General features: G+C 39.5%; 1 protein-coding gene across 1 annotated transcript in view; it reads right to left on the bottom strand.

The window, feature by feature from the left end:
* Positions 1-401: 401 nt before the first annotated feature.
* Positions 402-22,764, bottom strand: part of sim1a (SIM bHLH transcription factor 1a) — a 36,420-nt gene continuing 14,057 nt past the window's right edge. The window contains exons 8-12 of the mRNA XM_056476182.1: positions 22,040-22,146; positions 18,288-18,435; positions 9,598-9,763; positions 5,281-5,683; positions 402-3,565 (exon numbers count right to left, since the gene is read on the bottom strand). Coding sequence (XP_056332157.1) covers positions 2,895-3,565; positions 5,281-5,683; positions 9,598-9,763; positions 18,288-18,435; positions 22,040-22,146 — 1,495 coding nt within the window. The 3' untranslated portion in view covers positions 402-2,894. The remainder of the gene's footprint in view (positions 3,566-5,280; positions 5,684-9,597; positions 9,764-18,287; positions 18,436-22,039; positions 22,147-22,764) is intronic.

The raw sequence follows: 22,764 nt of genomic DNA, 5'->3' as shown, positions 1-22,764 counted from the left end.
ATAGCTCAATTCCGTTCTGTGAACTTATCTATCGAATTCCCCGCAGAAAAATAAAAGCACACGCACCGACAAAACATTTCTATGTAGTATACTGATTCCTGCTGCTTGCAATAGCGCTACTGTGTTGTCATAGCGATGCTGGTAAAACGATGCCTCTCGAATAAAATTAACTCAATATCACTATCAGCAAAATTAAGTTGAGTAAAAGTATATAATGATGATTTTTCCAATGGGCGCTGAAAGGTGTTTAGGAGCCAAAACGAACTCCCCAAAAAGTAAATAACAAAACGTAAAATACCTCAAAATGAACTTTGTTTTGGTTGCATTTTGCTTCAAAACGACGTCATGTCAAGTTCGTTTATTAATTTAGAAGTGCTATTTAACACATTAAGAGTTATTTACACTGTTTAAACGTTTATATTAGAAAATTGTATTAAAATGACATGATGTGTATTGAGAAATTTCACCAAAACATATAAATAAAAAATAAAATTTGGGTCAAATGGGTTCAAATTTGGGTTGATTTTGGGTTTATTGCTTCAAACGTTCCTGCAACTACACACGTTACTCTCTACAACACTGCTGTTACAGTGAAGGAGTGTCGTTAGTTATTTTGGACTGTTTAAAGTAGGTATTGATGAATGTAGAAGTTCTGTCATCTGTCATCTCTATACTCAAACTACAACACTATAACAGTGTCATTTTAATAACCCCATCTGTTGACAAGATATTGGCGAATTGCAGACCTCGTGCAAACAAATTGCGATCACTATGATCACATGCAGTTCATCTAATGGCCACCGGTGTCGCTATTAATGAGGATTTATAAGTTGTACACGAAGCCCCATTAAAGATTAGATCACCCAAAAATGAAAACTCTGTAATTAATTACTCACACTAACATCATTCCTATCTCGAGACCTTCACTGATGTTACGATACACAAATTACGATATTTTAGATGAAATTGAAGAGCTCTCTCATCCTCCATAGACAGAAACAGTCCAGAGACCAAAAACGCGGTCAACATTTTCCAAGTGAGTTCATATGAAGCTGTGAGAACGATTTCTGTGCTGTAAGAATAAAATAGTCTGTCTTCTGCATCAGATTAGGGTGCACATTTTCTACGGGCAATATGATGATTGTGTGTTGCGCTACATTGAAAACAAAGGCTAGGCGTGCCCAAATTCTGTCCTGGAGGGCCAGTGTCCTGCATAGTTTAGATCCAACCCCACAGACACACCTAATCAGGCTCTTAGTAGGTTTGCTAGAAATGTCCTGGCAGGTGTGTTCAGGCAAGTCGGAGCTAACCTCTGGAGGAAACCGGCACTCCAGGACCAACTTTGGGCACCCATGACATAGCCAAACAAAGTTGTTTTTATTGTTTTTTTTAGCAGACAAAATGTTTTTGGTTGCTTTTCTAGGCTTTGAAAGTCTTCAGAAAATTTCTGAAGCTCTCCAGATTTCATCTAAAAAAATCTTGATTTGGTTCTGAAGATGAACAAAGGTCTCGGGAGATTACAACAAAATAAAGGTTATCTAAAGTCAGTAAATCTTTGCTTTAAGGATGTTTACATTTTTACTGGAAATTGATCATAAAGGGAAGCCTTGATTCAATAAAACACACAAAAAAAGCAAACAGAATCAGCACACTGCCTTTTTAGCTTTTATAAGACAATTAAATCAATTGGAATTGTCTAAAAAGGTTAGAAAGTAGTTTATTTTGTACCACGTGTAAAAGATAACTTGTGGCAAGCAAACCCCTGTTGGCAAGAAGAGGTACTGCAAGTACACTTTAAAAAAGGATGTGCGTTTAACTATACATGTACAAGTGTACATGTTATTAAAAAAATATTTGGGGCTTTAAGGACATTGTTTTAGTAAATCAATCCAAGGTAAAGTCATCATGAAATCATAATTTACTCTTCTTATTTTTTATCAACTCTGGCTCATTGTGGATATGTTCTACCGTCTACATTTCTGGAGAGCGCAAATTATGAAGCCAGAGATACGTCTGGCTGCATTTCATCTTTATAACGAACGCAACGGAGCGGTACGCTGCAGGACGCCGCAGATGGCTTCTGCTCCTTTTAATCCTACCGCTTACCTCTGTATTGATGGCTTTTTTAGGGTTACCAATTTGCCCGGTGGCTTTATATAAAAATAAATCAAAACAGGCTGAAATAAACTGCGACGGCTTTTTTTTTCTAGATTGCTTTTGAAAACACTATCGGTTGGGTTTAGGGACAGGGTGGGTTGGTCAGTCAGTTGACAGCAAGCTGGCCTGGTCGGCTGAAGTGTATATTGCGCCTTCTGGTGGATTTACGTGAGAAGAGGACATGCGAGAGAAATTTGAGATCATCAAAAAGCTTACACAGTGCTCTCTGGTGGATTGTGAGCTGACGTACCTCCGGTTACGTATTTCGCTGTCCCCTGAAATGCAGACCTAGGTACGTGTCCGCAATGAGCCTGGGTTGTTTTTTATGTATATAGTAGTGCTTGTTATAAACGATGGATCTGTGCAGTTCATTATCATACAAAAAATGTTTTCCCTCATAATCTTTCATCATAGCCTTCCCTCCCGCTTTCCCTGTTTCTTCACTTCTGGTCACATGGAATAACTTTAGGGCGGGGCTATGAGTGGGGAATTTTGATTGGTTGAATTGAATTCAATTGTCTTTTGAAAGCTAAGGTGGCCGTGTGCCGATTCTGTTTACTTTTTATGTTTTGTTCGGCTTGATCGAGCACCTTCCTCAAAGTCTTTCTCAGATGTGTGCACACTGTCTCATATTTAATGACGAATTGAAGGGAAAAAAGAATAATTTGTAGAGCAAACAACGATGAAGAAATCAAGAGAAGAGTTGAAGCGAGCGACGGTACATGAATTGATAATCATCAGCTGCCATTGGTGATGATGACGGATGTGCCTTTATGCCCTGGTGCTTGTTCAGCCTGCATGCGTAGATGAGTGGCCATATCATAATGGGAGGAACCAGAACATCCCAGGGAGTATCCTCGAAAGCTGTCCGCCTCATACAGATGTTCTAGTGCGTAGCTGGTTAGTGAATACGCTGCGTGTTTTTCCAGGTACTGGCGGGGATGTGAGGGGTAAAGCGCAGGAGTTGGAGAAACAGCACAAGTGCCGGTCAGGGGCAGTTGGGAAGAGGAAAGCTCATTCTGTAGGAAGTCTTTGCCTTTAGATAGTCTGTCTGGGATTGGGCTGTTTAGACGGGACAGGGGAACAGGACTGGGAGCGGGACTTATCACCTGAGCCGGACCTCGACACACAACACTCTGCATTGCTGACTGCGGAAAATCGGTACTATGAAAACTCTTAGCCAGACTGTTTGTAGGCTCCAGTGTTACATCTGTAGGAGGCTTTCGCAGCTGGAGACGACTTTCCTCCTCTTTGATCATCTGCTGTGTGGCTCGGATTAGGGTCTCAATCTTGCTGGGCTCTTGAGGACTTGAACGGCATTGATCGGCACGATAACGGTCACCTGAATCGCTCGCCGAGCCACCATCCGGTGAGCTGACAGCACTGTCCTCATCCCAGTGACCCCTCACTGTAAGCGGGAGAAAAACAGCATTACTTACTTGGCCTTCGACATGGATCAAGGAACAAAAACAATATATCTTTTGAGTAAATTAGCAGATAGTAAAAGCTTTCCCACTGTTCAGGATTCAAAATTTGTTGTTGTTTGTTGAACGCTGCCCATGAGGCTATTCATGAGGCCAAAGTGTATCCCAATTTTTACATGTAAACAAGGGTAAGCGTGCAGTCCACAGTGCAGATTTTGTCCTCACATTAGGAAGCGCGTACTCTACATGCAACTGCCAGATTTTGTGTAACCATGCATATTTTGCATGCTTAAGTATACAAGTAAAAAAAAAGAAATTTACTTTGGGTTTAAGGTCATTGGTTTAGTCATTAAATAAAAATGTACTCTTTTAATATCCATATAGTAGTGCTTGTTATAAACAGTGCCGTCAGGGGCGCCGCTAGCTGGTATGGGACCAATGAAAACATTCTTATGAGGTCGCGGGCGAAATTGAAGGGGAAGTGAATAGCGAATGGTGGAGGGGGGGTAATTTCGCCCCTAATAGTACTTTGAGTTTAAGGTCAGTGTTTTAGTATTGCCCCAATAGTACTTGGAGGCAATAGTATTCCCCCAAAACAGCATGGGCCCTTAGAATTATCTTAACTTTCCCCCTTTTAGCGACGCCCCTAAATGCAGTTCATTATTTAGTAAAAAATGTATTTAATAAACTTTAATCAAATACCATAACTTTCCCTCCCCCCGGAAGCAGCTTTTCTTCACTTCTGGTCACATGGAATGGCTTTAGGACGGGGCAATAAAAGACGTGTCTTGATTCTGCCCTGCTTTGGTCCATTCGTCAATTTTCCTTTTTGTTAGCAACACCCATCATCCTACGATCTAATTGGTTCCCAAATGATGAAATCAGACACCACTTTTTTTTTCAGGACCTTGCATGTAAATCACGATAAGGGAAAAAGGACAATCTTAGCTTCTGTTTCATGCCTATTCATACCTTTGACAATGCTCCTGTCTGCAGCATTTTACTTTGATGTAATGTAATGTAATGTGTATTTATATAGCACATTTATTGTGTATGGCCATAAACCCAAAGTCCTTCATGTGAGAAGGGGTGGGGGGATGTGGGGTGGGGGGGACTTGGTCTCTCCACACCACCACCATTGTGCAGCATCCACTTGGATGATGCAACAGCAGCCAATGGCGCCACATACCAGCTATAGGGGAGTGGAGAGACAGTAATAGAGCCAATTCGGTGGATGGAGAAGATTGGGAGGCCATGATCAGTAAAGACCGATGTAGGGAATTTGGCCAGGACACCGGGGTTACACCTCTACTTTTTACAAGAAGTGCTATGGGATTTTTAATGACCACAGAGAGTCAGGACCTCGGTTTAAGGTCTCATTTGAAGATGGTGCTCACTGACACTATAGTGTCCCCTTCACTATACTGGGGCATTAGGACTCACACAGACCACAGGTTGAGCACCCCCAGCTGGTCTCACTAACACCACTTCCAACAGCAACCTAGTTTTCCCATGTTGTCTCCCATCCAAGTACTACCCAGGCTCAGCCCTGCTTAGCTTCAGTGAGTAACCGGTCTTGGGCAGCAGGGTGATATGATGATTAAACTGATTAAAGGTTGAAGATGCGCCGTTTCAGCCAAAACAAACTACAATTAACATCATTTGGTTTCTAACAATACATCATCTGAAAGAAACACACCTTGCAGACTATGGATAGAAGCGATGTGGGGCATCACGCCTTCAAAACTATCCCCATTCTCAGGAGATGATTTGGGTAAGGGGAGGACCGAGCGAGCTGCGCCCCACCACGCCTCTCGTCCGGGCTGAGGGGTGCCTAGAAAGTAGCGTCCGGCCTTACAGCAGCCCCTCTCGCAGGACTCCGAGTGAGGGTGGCCGTAGAGCTCGCTAGAGGTGTGGTGGTCTTCTGTCAGCGGCAAACCGTAACACAGCGACCGTGGGTCAGAGAACTGCCGGTACACGCATGAGGACTCGATGCCTTCACATTGCTCCAGAAGCTGAGGAGATGCAGAATCAGTCAGTGGACTCCCACCCCACGGGCTGTCCTGATCTGACTCGGAGCGATCCGTGGGGAAACCTGGATACTGCACACACACACACACACACAAATATGAATTAATATAGCACATGGGTCTCAAACTCATGGAGGGGCGCAGCTCTGCACTCTTGAAGGGCCGTTTTGCTCCAACCCTAATCTAACACAGCTGATGCAACTAATCAAGGTGTTCGAGACTCTTTTAGCCACCTTGATTGGTTGGATCAGCTGTGTTTGATTAGGGTTGGAGCAAAACTTTGCAGAGCTGCGGCCCTCCTGGACTTGAGTTTGAGACCCAATGATATAGCGTATGAACACCTTGTGTGAGGTGTTTCTAATGCAGTGTCTATGAAGGGCAGGGCAGTACATTATTCTCTCTTCTGGCTGCCGTTATCAGTCTCACACTATGTTTTCCTTTTTCTGAAAGTCTCGACAACACCGTCATGTTTTTCTCTGATTATTTCAGCAAATAGGATTGTAAAAAAGATGATTTGTTTCACTCTCCTATTCACTGCGCTCTAGGTTTATCAACTATGACGAATGAGAAACTCAGAAATGTGAAAATCGTCCATGAAAGGGAGCCAATGGCTGCGTCCGAAATCGCCTACTACTCAGTAGGTACTGCACTTGAAGTTAAATGTACTTCTCGATGGTTAGAAAAGTACGTATGAATGTGAGTAGTATGAATGGAACTTTGTCATGATCACATGACCTGCCTACGTCAGCTGCGTCGCTGCACTCTCTCGCGGGGCATCGTGGGATAGCATGGCGTGCATCGGATGCACACTTCAGAATCTTGCCAGAAGTAGTAAGTCATCCAGGTAGTTCACGCATACTGTTTTTTCGAATTTTATATATTCGGACGTACTACTCTGCTCGCATACTGTTTTTAGCGTAGTATATAGTATGAAGTATGCGATTTTGGATGCAGGCCATGTGAATAGCAACACGCAAACCGCCAGGCGTAAAATGACTATTTAAGAAAGGCCTCGTGCTTATTTTTTTGTTCTGCTCCACCAATGAGATCGGCTCTTTTGTTCACATGCCTGGAGCTGCTGAAGTTACAGTAAAGACCACTTGGAGGCGCTCAAGCACAGAATGCTCTAGGCGAGCACAGTTTCACTTTCACTCAATAAAGAAGATCATGCACCGAGGCAAGATGAATGTAGCACTGCTTTTTTCATCGGTGTCTGAACACAAAGAGCTGTATGTTAAAATACAAATGAAATCAAAACTAATCATACTGATTTTGTGGTGAACAATTCATCTGTGCGTGTCTTTAGGAATAAAATAGTTAGTTTGCTCTTGTAATCTTTAATTGAAATGTGAAGACGCACTTCCTGTTTGTTTTCAGTTAAATTCTCAGATTAGGTCTGTCTGAGGTATTGGGCGGGGCTTACATACTTAACCACGCCCCCTCCAGCTGTCAGTTTTGACAACAAACAGAAATGATGAGGAGGAGGAGTCTGATAGGCTGTAATAACTCTCCCCAAACCCTTTACCCGATCTTTCTGAATGAAACGCCTACTTTACTACATCCAATCAGCTCGCAGTAGAAAAAAAACAAGCCACGCCCACTGGTTTCTCATTTAATATTCAGTTTCTCTAGGAACTGCATTAATGGTAGCAGCTTTCGGTTCATGCGGACTTGAACTGTAATCCTACAGGCTCTGTCCGAAATCGCATACTTCCATACTATGTAGTACGTTAAAAACAGTATGCGAGCCGAGTAGTATCTCCGAATTCAGTATTGTAAAAACAGTATGGAAGAAGAGCATCATGGTGGCTCAGTGGTTAGCACTGTCGCCTCACAGCAAGAAGGTCGCTGGTTTTTGCATGTTCTCCTTATGTCTCCTTATGTTTCCTCCAGGTGCTCCGCTTTCCCCCACAATCCAAACACATGCGCTGTAGGCGAACTGAAATTGGCCATAGTGCATGAGTGTGTGTGGGTGTTTCCCAGTACTGGGTTGCAGCTGAAAGGGCATCCGCTGTGTAAATCATGTGCTGGATAAGTTGGCGGTTCCTTCCTCCGTGGCGACCCCTGATGAATGAAGGGACTACGCTGAAGGAAAATAAATGAATGAAGTATGGAAGAAGTACTACTTCTGGCGAGATTCTGAAGTGCACATTCGATGGATGCTGCACTATCCCATGATGCACTGCGAGAGAATTCATGAATAGGAGTAAAGCGTAGATCATGTGATAATGACGAATGGTGGATGTAGAACGCCTCAATACCATTCATACTATATAGAAAACGCATGTAGTAAATTCAGATTTAAAATTTAGCACATATTTAGGATTAGCAGGCGATTTTGGACGCTGCCGAAGTGTAACGCTTGACTGCCATCCAGTCACAGGGTCAGGATAGACTGTGTTAATGATTACCATTGAGAGGAAAGCTGAACTGTGCACTGTGGTTTACACACAGAGAACAAATCCCCGGATCAACATTCCTATCACCCAGTCCCAATCTGAAATCCAAACCCAAATCAACCTTTCAGATTTTAGTGCATTGATTTCATGTTGTTCTAGGCACTAACCTTCACCCATATCGCAACACCTCAAATTAAATGTTACTCAAGGAACAAGCAAGCATGTCGTAGCTGTGTAGATCACATTCAAAGTCTGCCTAGCAACCGGAGATCTATTTAGTCCCAGTTTACAGCTGATATTGAGATCTTGATTGATCGTGTCACACAAATAGACAAGGAAGACACGATCCCATTTACACCTGACACCTAAATCCATCACTTTTATCCACATTCAGTGTTATATTAAGAAATTAGGCTGGCACAGTTTACATACAGTACTGCACACTAAAAGAATTTTTACACCTAAAAATTCAGAGTAAATTGTAAAGCTATTAAATATACCCTAATTTAAGGATGATTCTAGAAATCTCCCAGATCACCCTATTATTATGATTATTTTTTAAGTGTCTCATGAATCCTTTCTGAATAATTACAGAAATTATAGCAAGTTATGTGTAAACATAATGTTTGTATGTGTATTCAGAGTCATTTTATGTTGATAATATTAACTTAAACCAGTGTTTCCCACCTTTGTTCCTAAAGGCACACCAACAGTGCACGTTTTCAACCTCTCCCAAATCAAACACCTAAATCCACTCATCAGAACATAAGAAGAGACCCCAAAACCTGAAGATAATGGGTCAGAAAACCAGCTCATTTGCATTTAAAGGCACAGGCGCAAAATAAAAAACAGCTACAAATCCCTCCGACCCAAAAATTGACATTTTCAACAAGGAATAATCAATGATCTGATAGGTATTTCGGCCTGAAACTTTACAGACACGTTCTGGAGACACACAAGTCTTATTTTATATCTTGTAAAAAGGCCAAAATTAGAGCTCTTTAAACCAGTGTTTCCCAACCCTGTTCCTGAAGGCACAGCAACAGTGCACATTTTCAACCTCTCCCATTTCAAACACACCTGAATCAACTCATCAGTTAGAAGAGACTCCAACACCTGAATTCAATAGATCAGATTAGGGAGACATCCAAAATATGTACTGTCCGTGTGCCTTCAGGAACAGGGTTGGGAAACACTGGCTTAAATGCTTCCACTATTTCTACTTTTGACTCCTGAATCTTACATTCAGTTTCATTTCTAATGACAGTAAATAATATTTGACTAGATGATCTTCAAGACACTTCTATACAGCTTAAAGTGACATTTAAAGGCTTAACTGGGTTAATTGGGGTAATTAAGTTATTGTTATTGTATAACGATGGTTTGTTCTGTAGACCAATGTTTCCCAACCCTGTTCCTGAAGGCACAGCAACAGTGCACATTTTCAACCTCTCCCATTTCAAACACGCCCGATATTTCTACTTTTGACTCCTGAATCTTACATTCAGTTTCATTTCTAACAAAATAATTTAGCTTAAGTCTAATTTTTAAGACATCTTATTCTACTAAGTCTACCGCGACACTGACCTGCGAGTAAGGAGAGAGTCTTGTTTTGGTCTTGGTTCGGGAGACTCTGCTTTTTCCAGCTCTTCTGTTCTCGATGACGGGGTTGGAGGGGCTGTTGTAGGTGAAGGAGGGTTTCGAGGATGCCGCCTGGTCCAAAGACAACTGTAGGCCTTTGTACTCTGTGTCCCTGTTGGGTAACGACAGCAAACATTAAACCATGAAAACCCAAGTGGTGTCTCATACCTGTCAATATTGGGATGTAAAAATACAGGATTTAATTGAAAATAAAATAAAAGGTTATATAAAATAAAATAAAAATTAGCTTATTAAAATCAATTGTCTATACAGAAATTATTAATTAATTATGTGAGAAATTAGAAACTTGTTCCTTGTTTATTCACTGCATTTTAATATCGATTATAGTCACTATAGTTATTTAGTGAAGAGCAGCTAATCCCTCATTTTGATCTACTGTTTAGTTTGATAAAGAGGTCCAGTGCACAGATCTATAATGAAAACATCTAATTACTTTGCTAACCGTTTATGCTCATTTAAGACCAAATTATTTGTGTTTAAAATAAAACGTCAGGACGGACATGTTTACATATTATTAAGTGTATTTGTCTATGTAAAAACACACCCAAATCCCAAAGGGTCCACTTTTGCTCCTCTTCAAATCGCGTGTTCAGAAGCGGATCTGGGAACAGTTTCTTTATATGGAGCGCGTCCGATACTGATTCAAAAGTTGCATTGGAAGGGCGACGATCGACACATAGCTTTAATGGAAAGGAAGTGAATGCAGCCGTTTAGATATTAATTTCAATGTACTTTCAAGCCAAAACAAAGCGAAAGCATAATTCTCCTGCAATTACATCACATTAGAGATCGGCTCTTTGATACTTTTCATTGAAAGATTAAAAATACGGAAGAATCCCGGAAAAAAACGGGTGTTGACAGGTATGCCAACGGTTGATGCTAGAGGGGATACAGCTGTGGCCGGAAGTTAATGAGAATTATTTATGAAATTCTTAATTAATTGTTCTTCATTTCTATCTACCCTAACCCTAACCCAATCAATATAGCAATGTACTGTAATTATACAGAGTATTATTAATATTATTTATTCAATTACCAATTAAATAAAAGTCTATCCCTACCTAAACCCTAAACCCAACACTCAGAGTAATGTAAAAACAATAATTATAGAGTTTCATTCGTATTATTTATTAAATTACCCTTTAACTGTATTTCATTAATGTCTACCCCAATTCTAAACCCAACCATCATATCAAGTTAATAACAGTAATAATGCAGAGTATCATTCATATTATTTATTAAATTACCTATTAGATTTTATTGTATTGACGTCTAGCCCTAAACCCAACCATTACAGTACTGTAAAAATAACAGTAATTATACAGAGTATTTTTCATAATATTTATTCAATTACCCATTAAATTAGTGTCTACCGCCACCCCAACCCTAAACTCAAGCATTACAGTAATGTAAAAATAGTAATAACACATACCGGCCACTTTATTAGGTACACCTGTCCATCTGCTTGTTAACGCAAATTTCTAATCAGCCAATCACATGGCAGCAACTCAATGCATTTAGGCATGTAGACATGATCAAGACGATCTGCGACATTCGGACGGTCGGGTCTTAATTTGGTGTCATAAACATGTAAGAATAGATCCATTCGTCTTGTATCAACGGTTCAGGTTGGTGGTGGTGTAATAGTGTGGGGGATATTTTCTTGGCACACTTTGGGTCCATTAGTACCAACTGAGCATGGATGTGCGGCTGACAAATCTGCTATCTTGCATGATGCTATCATGCCAATATTGAGCAAAATCTCCTTGTTAAATCTCTGCCACGAAGGATGAAGCCAGTCCTGAAGGCAAAAGGGGGTCCAACTCGTGTACTAAGGTGTACCTAATAAAGTGGCCGGTGAGTATATACCAAGTATTATTCATGTTATTTATTAAGCTACCCATTAATGGTATTATATCAACGTCTACCCCTAACCCCAACCATCATGGTAAAAATGTAAAATGTGAGTTATTGTACAGTGTCACAAAAATGATGCTATATTAATGTGTGTATCTGCAGCTGTATCCCTTTTAGACTTTACCATGTCCAACCACAGGCTGCATGCAGAAGCTCGTCTCAGCATTACTGCATTTTCCCCTTACACTTTACCAGTGTTAGAAATGTACACTCAGGCGCTTTTCTTTTTTGATACTTCAGGCTCAGTGCTCATTTGTGAAGCAGTGTGTGTGTGTGTGTGTGAGACTCAAGGACAGAAAATGAATTGCATTGTTTCTCCTGCAGGATTGGAACAAGGCTCCGACAAACATACGGCGGAGGGCTGGGGGCTCTGTTCAAATACACAGTGAGATTAAGAGCTATGTCTGGCTAAATCAAACCCACACAGGGATCACCGCATAAGGCATAACTAGGAAATGGGAATTGATTTCTCAGTAAAGTGCTGTATGGATTTCTGTTCCCAGTGATGTATAAGTTTCAGAAAAAAACGGCGACTAGAACGTATGCTAGCCAGGAGCCGACGCCAGATTCCCTCCTGAGGCCCAGCAGCCTGGCTCAGACGGCGTGTAGACTAATGAGATCGCACACACACACACACACACACACACACACACACGCGCAAACACACGGAGACATCTTGGAGAATAACGGACGTAGACTTTCTCACATGCATCCACACCAACGCATCTGCAGATCCATGCAATGTGGAGTTCACGCCACGTGTAAACAAGCAGTTTAAAGCCAGTAAACTCAAGCCAATACCCTGGGATAGTTCATCCAAGAATAAATATTCTGTCATCATTTACTTGTTTCAAACCTTTATGAGTCTCTTTCCAATGCTAAACACAAAAGAAGATATTTTGAAGAATGCTGAAAGCCTGTTATTATTGACCTGCAGTTTTATTGGGCTTTAATGAGACTGAAAAAATGAAAATTCTGTCATGATTTAACTAACCCTGCACTTGTTTCAAACCTTTATGAGTCTCTTTCCTATGCTAAACACAAAAGAAGATATTTTGAAGAATGCTGAAAACCTGTAACCATCGACTATTGACTGGGCTTTAAAAGGGATAGTCCCCCTCAACATGTAAATTCTGTCATCATTTACTAACCCTGCACTTGTCTTAAGCCTTTATGAGTCTCTTTCTTATGATAAACAAAAAGAAGATATTTTGAAGAATGCTGAAAACCTGTAACTATTGACTGGAATAGTTTTTGTTGGGTTTTAAAGGGATAGTTTACCCAAAAATCTAAATTCTGTCATCATTTAACTAACCCTACACTTGTTTTAAACCCTTATGAGTGTCTTTCTTATGTTAAACACAAAAGAAGATATTTTGAAGAATGCTGAAAACCTGTAACCATTGAATTGTGTAGTATTTGTTGGCCTTTAAAAGAGATCGTTCAATCAATAATATAAATTCTATCATCATTTAGCTAACCCTGGAATTGTTTACAACCTTTATGAGTCTCTTTCTTATGCTAAACAAAAGAAGATATTTTGAAGAATGCTAAAAACCTGTAACCATCGACTTGCATAGTATTTGTTGGGATTTAAAAGGATAGGTCACTCAAAAATTTTAATTCTGGCATCATTTACTAACCCTGCACTTATTTCAAACCTTTATGAGTCTCTTTCTTATGTTCAATACAAAAGAAGAAATTTTGAAGAATGCTGAAAACCTGTAACCATCGACTTGCATAATATTGGTGGGCTTTAAAGGGGTAGTCAACCCAAAAATGAATATTCTGTCTTCATTTACTTGTCTAAAATCATTATGGGTCTCTTACTTATGCTAAACACAAAAGAAGATATTTTGAAGAATGCTGAAAACCTGTAACCATCGACTTGCATAGTATTAGTTGGATTTTAAAGGAATAGTTTACCCAAAAAATGAAAACTGCATTAATCTACAGACCCTGCACTTGTCAAAAACCTATTTCTTTCTTACACTGAGCACAAAGCAATATATTTAGAAAAATGACAGAAACCTGTAACCATTGACTTCCATAGTAGAAGAACAAAATCTAAGGAAGTCAATGGTTACAGTTTTCTGCCATTTTTCTAAATACATTATTTCTAAATACATTATTCATTTTTCTTTAAACATTGGAAAACTGTTACCACGTCAATGGTTACAGGTTTCCAACATTCTTCAAAGTATCTCCTTTAGTGTTCAACCAAAAAAATGCACTCATAACGGTTTGAAACTACTTGAGGGTGAATAAATAATGAGTACACTTTCATTTTTGGGTGAACTATCCCTTTAAGGTGATGCAACAGGTCGCTCTAGTGTGCATACACACAATTTCATTCAGCTGAGCCGCCCCACACACACACACACACACACACACAATCTCATTTCACACCTCACAGCCCCTCTGATAACACCAGGATAAGACGGCAGACACATCCAGCTCGTTTCCTTTTCTTGCTAAACGCTAGCTGTGCGTTTGTGAATGAGGGCACATGTGGAGAGGTTAAACAGGGAACAGCACTTGTTACATCTACACCGCGCTGCACACTTCGATGGAAAATGAATCGTGGATTACGGCGGAGAAGATATCACAAAAGAAAAGACACTCTTTGCAAGCTGTGAGCTATAAACACTCATCATCTTTACAGCCTATTAATTAAAGCTCATAAACACTCATAAACACAGCCGCCTGACACTCGCAGGCATATTACAACTCAGTTATAATGACGCTTTTACAGCGTCCAATTCATTTACAGCGCACAGCATATAAAATGAATCCTTTTAGCCATCTCTCACTGGATGGAAACAATATACACTCACCGGCCACTTTATTAGGTACACCTGTGCAACTGCTTGTTGATGCAAATGTCTAATCAGCCAATCACATGGCAGCAGCTCAATGCACTTAGGCATGTAGACATGATCAAGATGATCTGCTGCAGTTCAAAGCGAGCATCAGAATGGGGAAGAAAGGGGATTTAAGAGACTTTGAACGTGGTTGTTGGTGAACGGGCTGCTCTGAATATTTCAGAAACTGCTGATCTACTGGGATTTTCACGCACAACCATCTCTAGTGTTTACAGAGAATGGTCCGACAAAGAGGAAATATCCAGTGAGCGGCAGTTCTGTGGGCGCAAATGCCTTGTTGATGCCAGAGGTCAGAGGAGAATGGCCAGACTGGTTCCAGCTGATAGAATGGCAACAGTTACTCAAATAAGCACTCGTTACAACCGAGGTCTGCAGAAGAGCATCTCTGAACACACAACACGTCCAACATTGAGGCAGATGGGCTACAGCAGCAGAAGACCACACCGGGTGCCGCTCCTGTCAGCTAAGAACAGGAAACTGAGGCTACAATTCACACAGGCTCACCAAAACTGGACAATAGAAGATTGGAGAAACGTTGCCTGGTCTGATGAGTCTCCATTTCTGCTGACACATTCGGATGCTCGGCTCACAATTTGGCCTCACCAACATGAAAGCATGGATCCATCTTTCCTTATATATACGGTAAATATACAGGAGGGCTAATAATTCTGACTTCAACTGTGTGTGTGTGTGTGTGTGTGGAAGGAGGTCAACGCTCCATATGTTTGCATCAGTTTTAATGTGCTCTCTGCAAGTGTGTGTTCAAATACTGTCCATACAGCATACGTCCGTCGCTCGGAGCCGCAGTGTGTGAGCGATGGCTCCATTGCTCAATCCCACCTCATTCTTTCCAGGCGGATTCAGCGGGAACAGTTCATTGTGGTAATGCACAGAGTTTGTCAGTATGAATGCATGACGAATAAATCACCCTGGAGCCCCGGCTCTCATGCAGTTCCTCTACATGCAGCTGGCATTTTATATAAAGCAAGAGCAGGAATGACACCCTGAAGTGAGTGATGGGCATCGGGACTCGCAAACACTATAAATTTAGCCCTTAATGATATCGGATTGAACGTGCTGCTAGTTGGAGGTCACTCAGATGGGCTTTATGCTGTGTTATAGTGGAATAATAAGGGCCATTCAACACAACTGCAGACAGAAGATTGAGGAAATTATTGCCTAATATATGGCATTCACAGTATTCATTCATCTTCTTTCGGCTTAGTCCCTTTATTAATCAGGGGTTGCTACAGCGGAATGAACCACCAACTTATCCAGCATATGTTTTACGCAGCGGATGCCCTTCCAGCTGCAACCCATCACTGACAAACATCCATACACTCTCATTCACACACACACAACACGGACAATTTAGCTTACCTATACTGTCTTTGGACTTATGGGGGAAACTCGTGCACCACATGGGAGAACATGCAAACTCCACGCAGAAATGCCAACTGACCCAGCCAAGGCTCGAACCAGCGACCTTCTTGCTGTGAGGCAATTGTGCTACCCACTGCGCCACCGTGAAGCCCCTCACGGCATTCATGTGCACTCAAATACATTATTGAACACTTTGAGGATGTACATATATATATATATATATTTTAATTATATTTAATAATATATAATTTTTTATTTAAAAAATATGTGTAATAATTTTATTTTAAATTAATATATATAATTTAAAAGTATTTAATATAATATTTAATTTAAATATTTAATTCTATTTTAATTAACTATTCTGTAATAAATTACATAAAATTAAGTAGTTTAAAAGAAAAAAACTAAACAAGCATATATATATATATATATATATTAAATTTGATGTACTTTTAAAACTATTTTTAATATATTTTAATGTTAATATATAAATTGATATATTAATTCATAAATATATATAATATTTTCTTTTTTTTCAGGATTAATCCGAAAAAATATAATAGTTTTCCCAAAAATATTAAGCAGCAACCAAATTTCCATTAATAATTATAGGAAATAGTTCAATTTTATTAAATTAATTAAATTAAATTGATTAAATTAATTCAAAACAAAAATTTAAGATTTAAAGTATATTCAAATACAAGAACAAGGTGTGTTTGTTACACATACCATGTAATCCCTACAGTAATTATAATGAATTATGCATGATTACATGCAACTATATGTAAACTTAACCCTCATTCTAACCCTAATCAGACAGTAAGTGCATGTAATTAATAATATTATAACTCAGCAGTTAAATAAATACTTACACATCTTTAAAAAAATTATTAAAGCTAATCATTTCAAGTAGGTATCGCTGCAGCCCGGAGACCTCCAAGTGGGAGGGATTTAACTGCAAGTAGGCTGGGTGACCTCCAAGTGGGAGGGATTTTACTGCAAGTTGGCTGGGTGACCTCCAAGTGGGTGGAACTTACGCCGCAATTGGGCTGGATTGCTGTAGGTGTAGTAGACATTAATAAAAATCAGCAGGTTACTGTGAGGTTGGGTTTAGGGTTGGGGTAGGTGTAGACATTCATTAAAACACAATAGCTTGGACTCTTCGCGTACGAGCGAGCGCAGCTATTTGAATCTCTTTGGCTCGAGACTTCCAGTCTCATTCACTTCCATTCATTTTACAGCACGTTATGCTGCTTGATGTAGCAAACTGACATTTTCTTCTTATATTATTCTGCTTTGTCTGTATAGTCACACTTGTTTGTAGAGTAGTTTGATCGTTTTTTAACCGTTTATTATTCCTAGTCATTTCTCACATAGGCAAGAAGTTCGGCAACACTTTATTTTGATGGTCCATTTGAGTATTAGCAGACTGTCTGCTTAATATCTGCAGATTCTGATCCTTCAACACACATTTAACTTGCTATAAGACACTTTGCAAGTACATGTCAACAGTACTAACCCTAAACCCAAACCTAACAGTCTACTTATCATCTAATGAGAATTAGTTGGCATGTAGATGCAATGTAACTTAAATTCAACAAATGGATCATCATAATAAAGTGTGACCAGAAGTTCTAAAACAATCGCAAAAACGAGCACACTTAATAATAATAAATAATAATAAATAATAGACAATAATAAAGTGAAAACTCCAGGGTTGTACAACTCACATTGGAGCTCAACTCCCACCCACTCAGAGCTGGCTCCAATCTCCGTTTCTACCCTTCTCGATACTTTTGCTTGTTTCATAATGAGGATGCACTCAAATAAATGTGTTTTGCTAATCGTTATAAATACTTATTTAAAATGAGCTGAATTGATTTATGCTCGATCCACTTATATTTGCTACCAGTCGATTTGCGTTGGGACCAGATGAATGAATACTGTGGAGCGCTGCATGTATCGCAGTGTGAGAATCAAACAACAGTGCAGGTGTGATGCGCTAGATTTATATATTGAATACTATGTCTCCGAGGAAGTTAAAATTTGGATTTGTATTTAAAATCTTTTTTGTTATAGTATGTATGCATCTCATATTGTCATATATATATATATATTATTGTATGTAAATGCTCCTGTTCGTTGGCTGATTGTGATGATTGATGTACTGAATGAGTACTTCCATTTGTAATGCTTTACCTGATGAAGACCATGTTGGTCGAAACGTTGTGAAATTAAACATTTCTTTGAGAGCTAAAGTGGCAGTGTGCCCATTTTCTTTGGATCTTTTTCTACAAATGTTTGTTTTTGATCGAGCTCCTGTCTTTGAGATTTTCTGATGTGCGCACACTTCTGTTTTGTGCTTGATAATCAAATAACAGCACACGGTGTTGTGTCTGAAATCATCATGTCTTGAAACAGTGCACTCACGTGAGGACGTAATTAACGCTGACGATGCAGTGAGGTCTGGATGATCGGCTGTTGTGGACGATGGTGGCGTAACTCTGTACCCACACCCATCCGCCCTGCTTCGCCAGGAATCGGTAGTATTTAGTGGTGACTTGTCCTTTTACCAGCACTAAAGAGAGAGCAACAAACACAATCAATCGGTGATACATCAAATGGTGTTAATAAGGCATTTATGCATGCTATTGATAGCTGTTATTCGCTCAGTTATGTCATTTTAAATACAAAGATGACACTGTTTGTTATGAAGACTTGACAGAAATACATCACAACCTGATTTTGTCATGACAATGTGACGTTACCAAAACTTGTCATAAATCTGTCATAAACATGATTGTCATAAAGCTGTTATAAATATGTCCTGAATTCATTAATATTCATATCTAAAATCTGAATTTGTCACTAATATGCCATTAAATGTTAATGACGCTCTTAAAAATTAAAACACATTTTTTATGAGACATTTTAATGACAAATGCAGGTATTTTGACTAAAGAAATGATCAGAAAAATATTCACGACACAATTACATACCAATCATGTTTATGACGGATTTATGACAGCTTTTGGTAACGTCAAGTTGTCATGACAACAACAAAATGATGCATTTATGTCACGTTGTCACAACACAGCCGCTTTGAATGTTATCAATCGGTTGAATGGGCATTATCAGTGGTTATCAGCTGATAGATATGGGCCAGTAGGGGCCTTCTGCGCCTACTGGGAGGCTCAGAAGGCTGGTATCATCCACCCACATGGTTAATCAGCTATAGATCACATACGGTTACAGCCTGAAGCTAACAAGAATTTCTTATATTATTAAAATTAATAAAGTTTTTCCTATTGGATTTAATTAACGTCTACCCCTACCCTAACCCCAACCTCACAGTAAAGTATCTGGATCTGGAGTCTTCTCTATTAGTATAGCTGATTAACCATGTGGATGGATGATAACAGCCTTCTGAGCCTACCAGTAGGTGCAGAAGGCCCCTACTGGCCTATATCTTTCAGCTGATAACCACTGCGGGTGCACAAAAAACAGTGTCATCTTTGAGCTTTATGACAGTTGTCATAAGCATGCACAAAATCTCATTCACATTCATGTGTCATATCATGATTATAAAGGTTTCATGAACTCCCCCTCCCTTCAAGTTAAGCTTTCATTAAACATCATTCGCTAATTTCTTTTCATCAGCATTGCAAGTGCTTCATTTAATCGTTTTTACTAACAGCTATAATTACTGACTCCATTGCCACATTTAAACCCTGATCTAATCACTATTTATAGTAAATAAAACCAAACATGGCATCTCCTAATAACCTGTGTTGTGCTTTCATCAGAGACATAATAGATGAATCAATGCGTAACAGAACAGTGTGTATTTAAGCACTGAAAATATTCTGCATGGTTATTTTAGACATTAATATCTGGCACGTTTCCTCTGAGCTCATTAGTGTTTTATTCATATATACAAAATATTTAGACACATTTGCATTATGCAAATACTAACTTTTATTATGCATGCAATTAATCGTGAATAATCACTTGATTAAGCACTAGCTCAAAAATGCGCAGGAAAAAATCTTTCAAATCAGCACTTGGCGAATAGATATTTTAAAAGAAGAAGTGTCCATACTACGGTTTTGCCCTTACCTTGTTTCAAAATGAGCATCCACTCAAAAATTACAGTTCAATCTACTTAATTATAATGAGCTGAAACACATTTTTAGGGGGGACAGCTTAATTGATTTATGTTCAATATACTTACATTTGTTAAGTCAACTTAATCAGTTTGTGTTGGGAGCACATGAAGTAATTTAAGAACATTTCTGACCCCAAAAATAATCATTAAATCATTAATAAATTTCATTCCTTCCATCAGCATTGCAAGTTTTACACAAGTGCTTTACTTCATCATTTTGACTCACAATAGCTATAATTACTGACTCCATTTCCACATTTAAACCCTGATCTAATAACTATTTATAGCAAATAAAACCAAACAACACATTTCCGTTCTGGCTGGTTAATTTAGGCACATTTCCTCTAAGCTCGTAAATAAAAAATAAATATACAAAATATTTAGACACATTATGCAAATAAAAACATTTATTATGCATGCAATTAATCACAATTATTACTTGATTAAGCAGTAGTTCAAAAATGTGCAGGTAAAACAATATCTTTAAAATCAGAGCTTGGAAAATATATATTTTAAAACAAATAAGTGCTAATAGTTTTGCCTTTAACTTGTTTCAAAATGAGGATGCACTCAAAAATTGTAATTAATATACTTAATTATAAATAGCTGAAACACTTTTTTTGGAGGGGGGCAACTTAATTGATTTATGTTCAATCCACTCAAATTTGTAAACTTAATTAATTTGTATTAGGAATTAAAGAACATGTCTGACCTAAAAAAAAACAAAAATTATTAATTTCCTTATGTCCTTCAGCATTGCAAGTTTTACACAAGTGCTTTTGCACATTAACTCAATCACATGGCATCATCTAAATGCATTTAGGCATGTAGACATGGTCAAGATGATCTGCTGCAGTTCAAACCGACATCAGAATGGGGAAGAAAGGGGATTTAAGTGACTTTGACCTTGGTTGTTGGTGCCAGACGGGCTGCTCTGAGTATTTCAGAAACTGCTGATCTACTGGGATTTTCACGCACAACCATCTCTAGGGTTTACAGAGAATGGTCCGACAAAGAGAGCGGCAGTTTTGTGGGCGCAAATGCCTTGTTGATGCCAGAGGTCAGAGGAGAAAGGCCAGATTGTTTCCATCTCTAGGGTTTCTAATGGTGTGGGGGAGATTTTCTTGACACACTTTGGGTCCATTAGTACCAATTGAGCATGGTGTCAACGCCACAGCCTACCTGAGTATTGTTGCTGACCATGTCCATCCCTTTATGACCACAGTGTCTCCATCTTCTGATGGCTACTTCCAGCAGGATAACGCACCATGTCATAAAGCACCAATCATCTCAGACTGGTTTCTTGAACATGACAATGAGTTCACTGTACTCAAATGGCCTCCACAGTCACCAGAGCTCAATCCAATAGAGCATCTTTGGGATGTGGTGGAACGGGAGATTGGCATCATGGATGTGCAGCCGGCAAATCTGCAGCAACTGCATGATGCTATCATGTCAATATGGAGCAAAATCTCTGAGGAATTTTCCAGTAGCTTGTTGAATCTCTGACACGAAGGATTAAGACAGTTCTGAAGGCAAAAGGGGGTCCGATCCAGTACTAGTATGGTGTACCTAATAAAGTGGCCAGTGAGTGTATTTAATCGTTTTTACTCACAACAGCTATAATTACTGACTCCATTTCCACATTTAAACCCTGATCTTATCACTATTTATAGCAAATAAAACCAAACATCGCATCTCCTAATAAACCGTGTCGTGTTTTCATCAGAGACATAATAGATGAATCGATGTGTGATAGAAAAGTGTGTATTTAAGCACTGAAAATATTCTCCTCTTCAATTCCGGCTGGTTAATTTAGTCACTAATAGCTGGCAAGTTTCCTCTAAGCTCGTGTTCAGATCAGTAAATCATATATTCATCTGCTGTAAGGTGGTTTTATCAATTACTGCGCTCAGTTGTGTGCTGAAGGTGAGCGGTGTGTTAGTGTGTTGTGCGGTGTGTGTTATTATTAGAGACGCGAGCAGAGGAATGAGGAAAAACAAAGCTAACTCACACAAGTGGTGCGCACAGCGGAGATGGAAAGTGTCACAGCTGTGGACGTGATGATAAAGTGTCTTCTCTATTAAGTCTTGCGGCTCGTAGCCAGTGAGCTCTGCAACCCTGACAAACACAAACACACACACACACACACACACACACACACAACTGAATAACAATGCTGTTGGCGGAGGCACAAACACCTGTGCACACACTGGCACGTGCAGGCATGGGACAAATATGGTTAGACGTAAGCTCAACGTGTGTGTCTTACTAAACACAGCTGCACACACACACGTACACACACACACACACACACACACGCACACACACACACACACACACACACACACACACACACACACACACACACACACACACACACACACACACACACACACACACATACACACTGAGAAATATGTACAAATAAAAAGCTGCATTTAATTAATCAGAGGCAAACTAATTTGAACAGTTTTGTCCGTCCGTCCGTCCGTCCGTCCATCCATCCATCCATCTATCCATCTATCTATCCATCTATCTATCCATCTATCTATCTATCTATCTATCTATCTATCTATCTATCTATCTATCTATCTATCTATCTATCTATCTATCTATCTATCTGTCCGTCCGTCCGTCCGTCCGTCCGTCCGTCCGTCCGTCCGTCTATCTATCCATCTATCTATCTATCTATCTATCTATCTATCTATCTATCTATCTATCTATCTATCTATCTAT

Source organism: Danio aesculapii, chromosome 16 (assembly GCF_903798145.1).
Source record: "Danio aesculapii chromosome 16, fDanAes4.1, whole genome shotgun sequence".
Lineage (NCBI taxonomy): Eukaryota > Metazoa > Chordata > Actinopteri > Cypriniformes > Danionidae > Danio > Danio aesculapii.
Note: the sequence above shows the minus strand (reverse complement) of the source record. Positions and strands in the feature narration are given on the sequence as shown.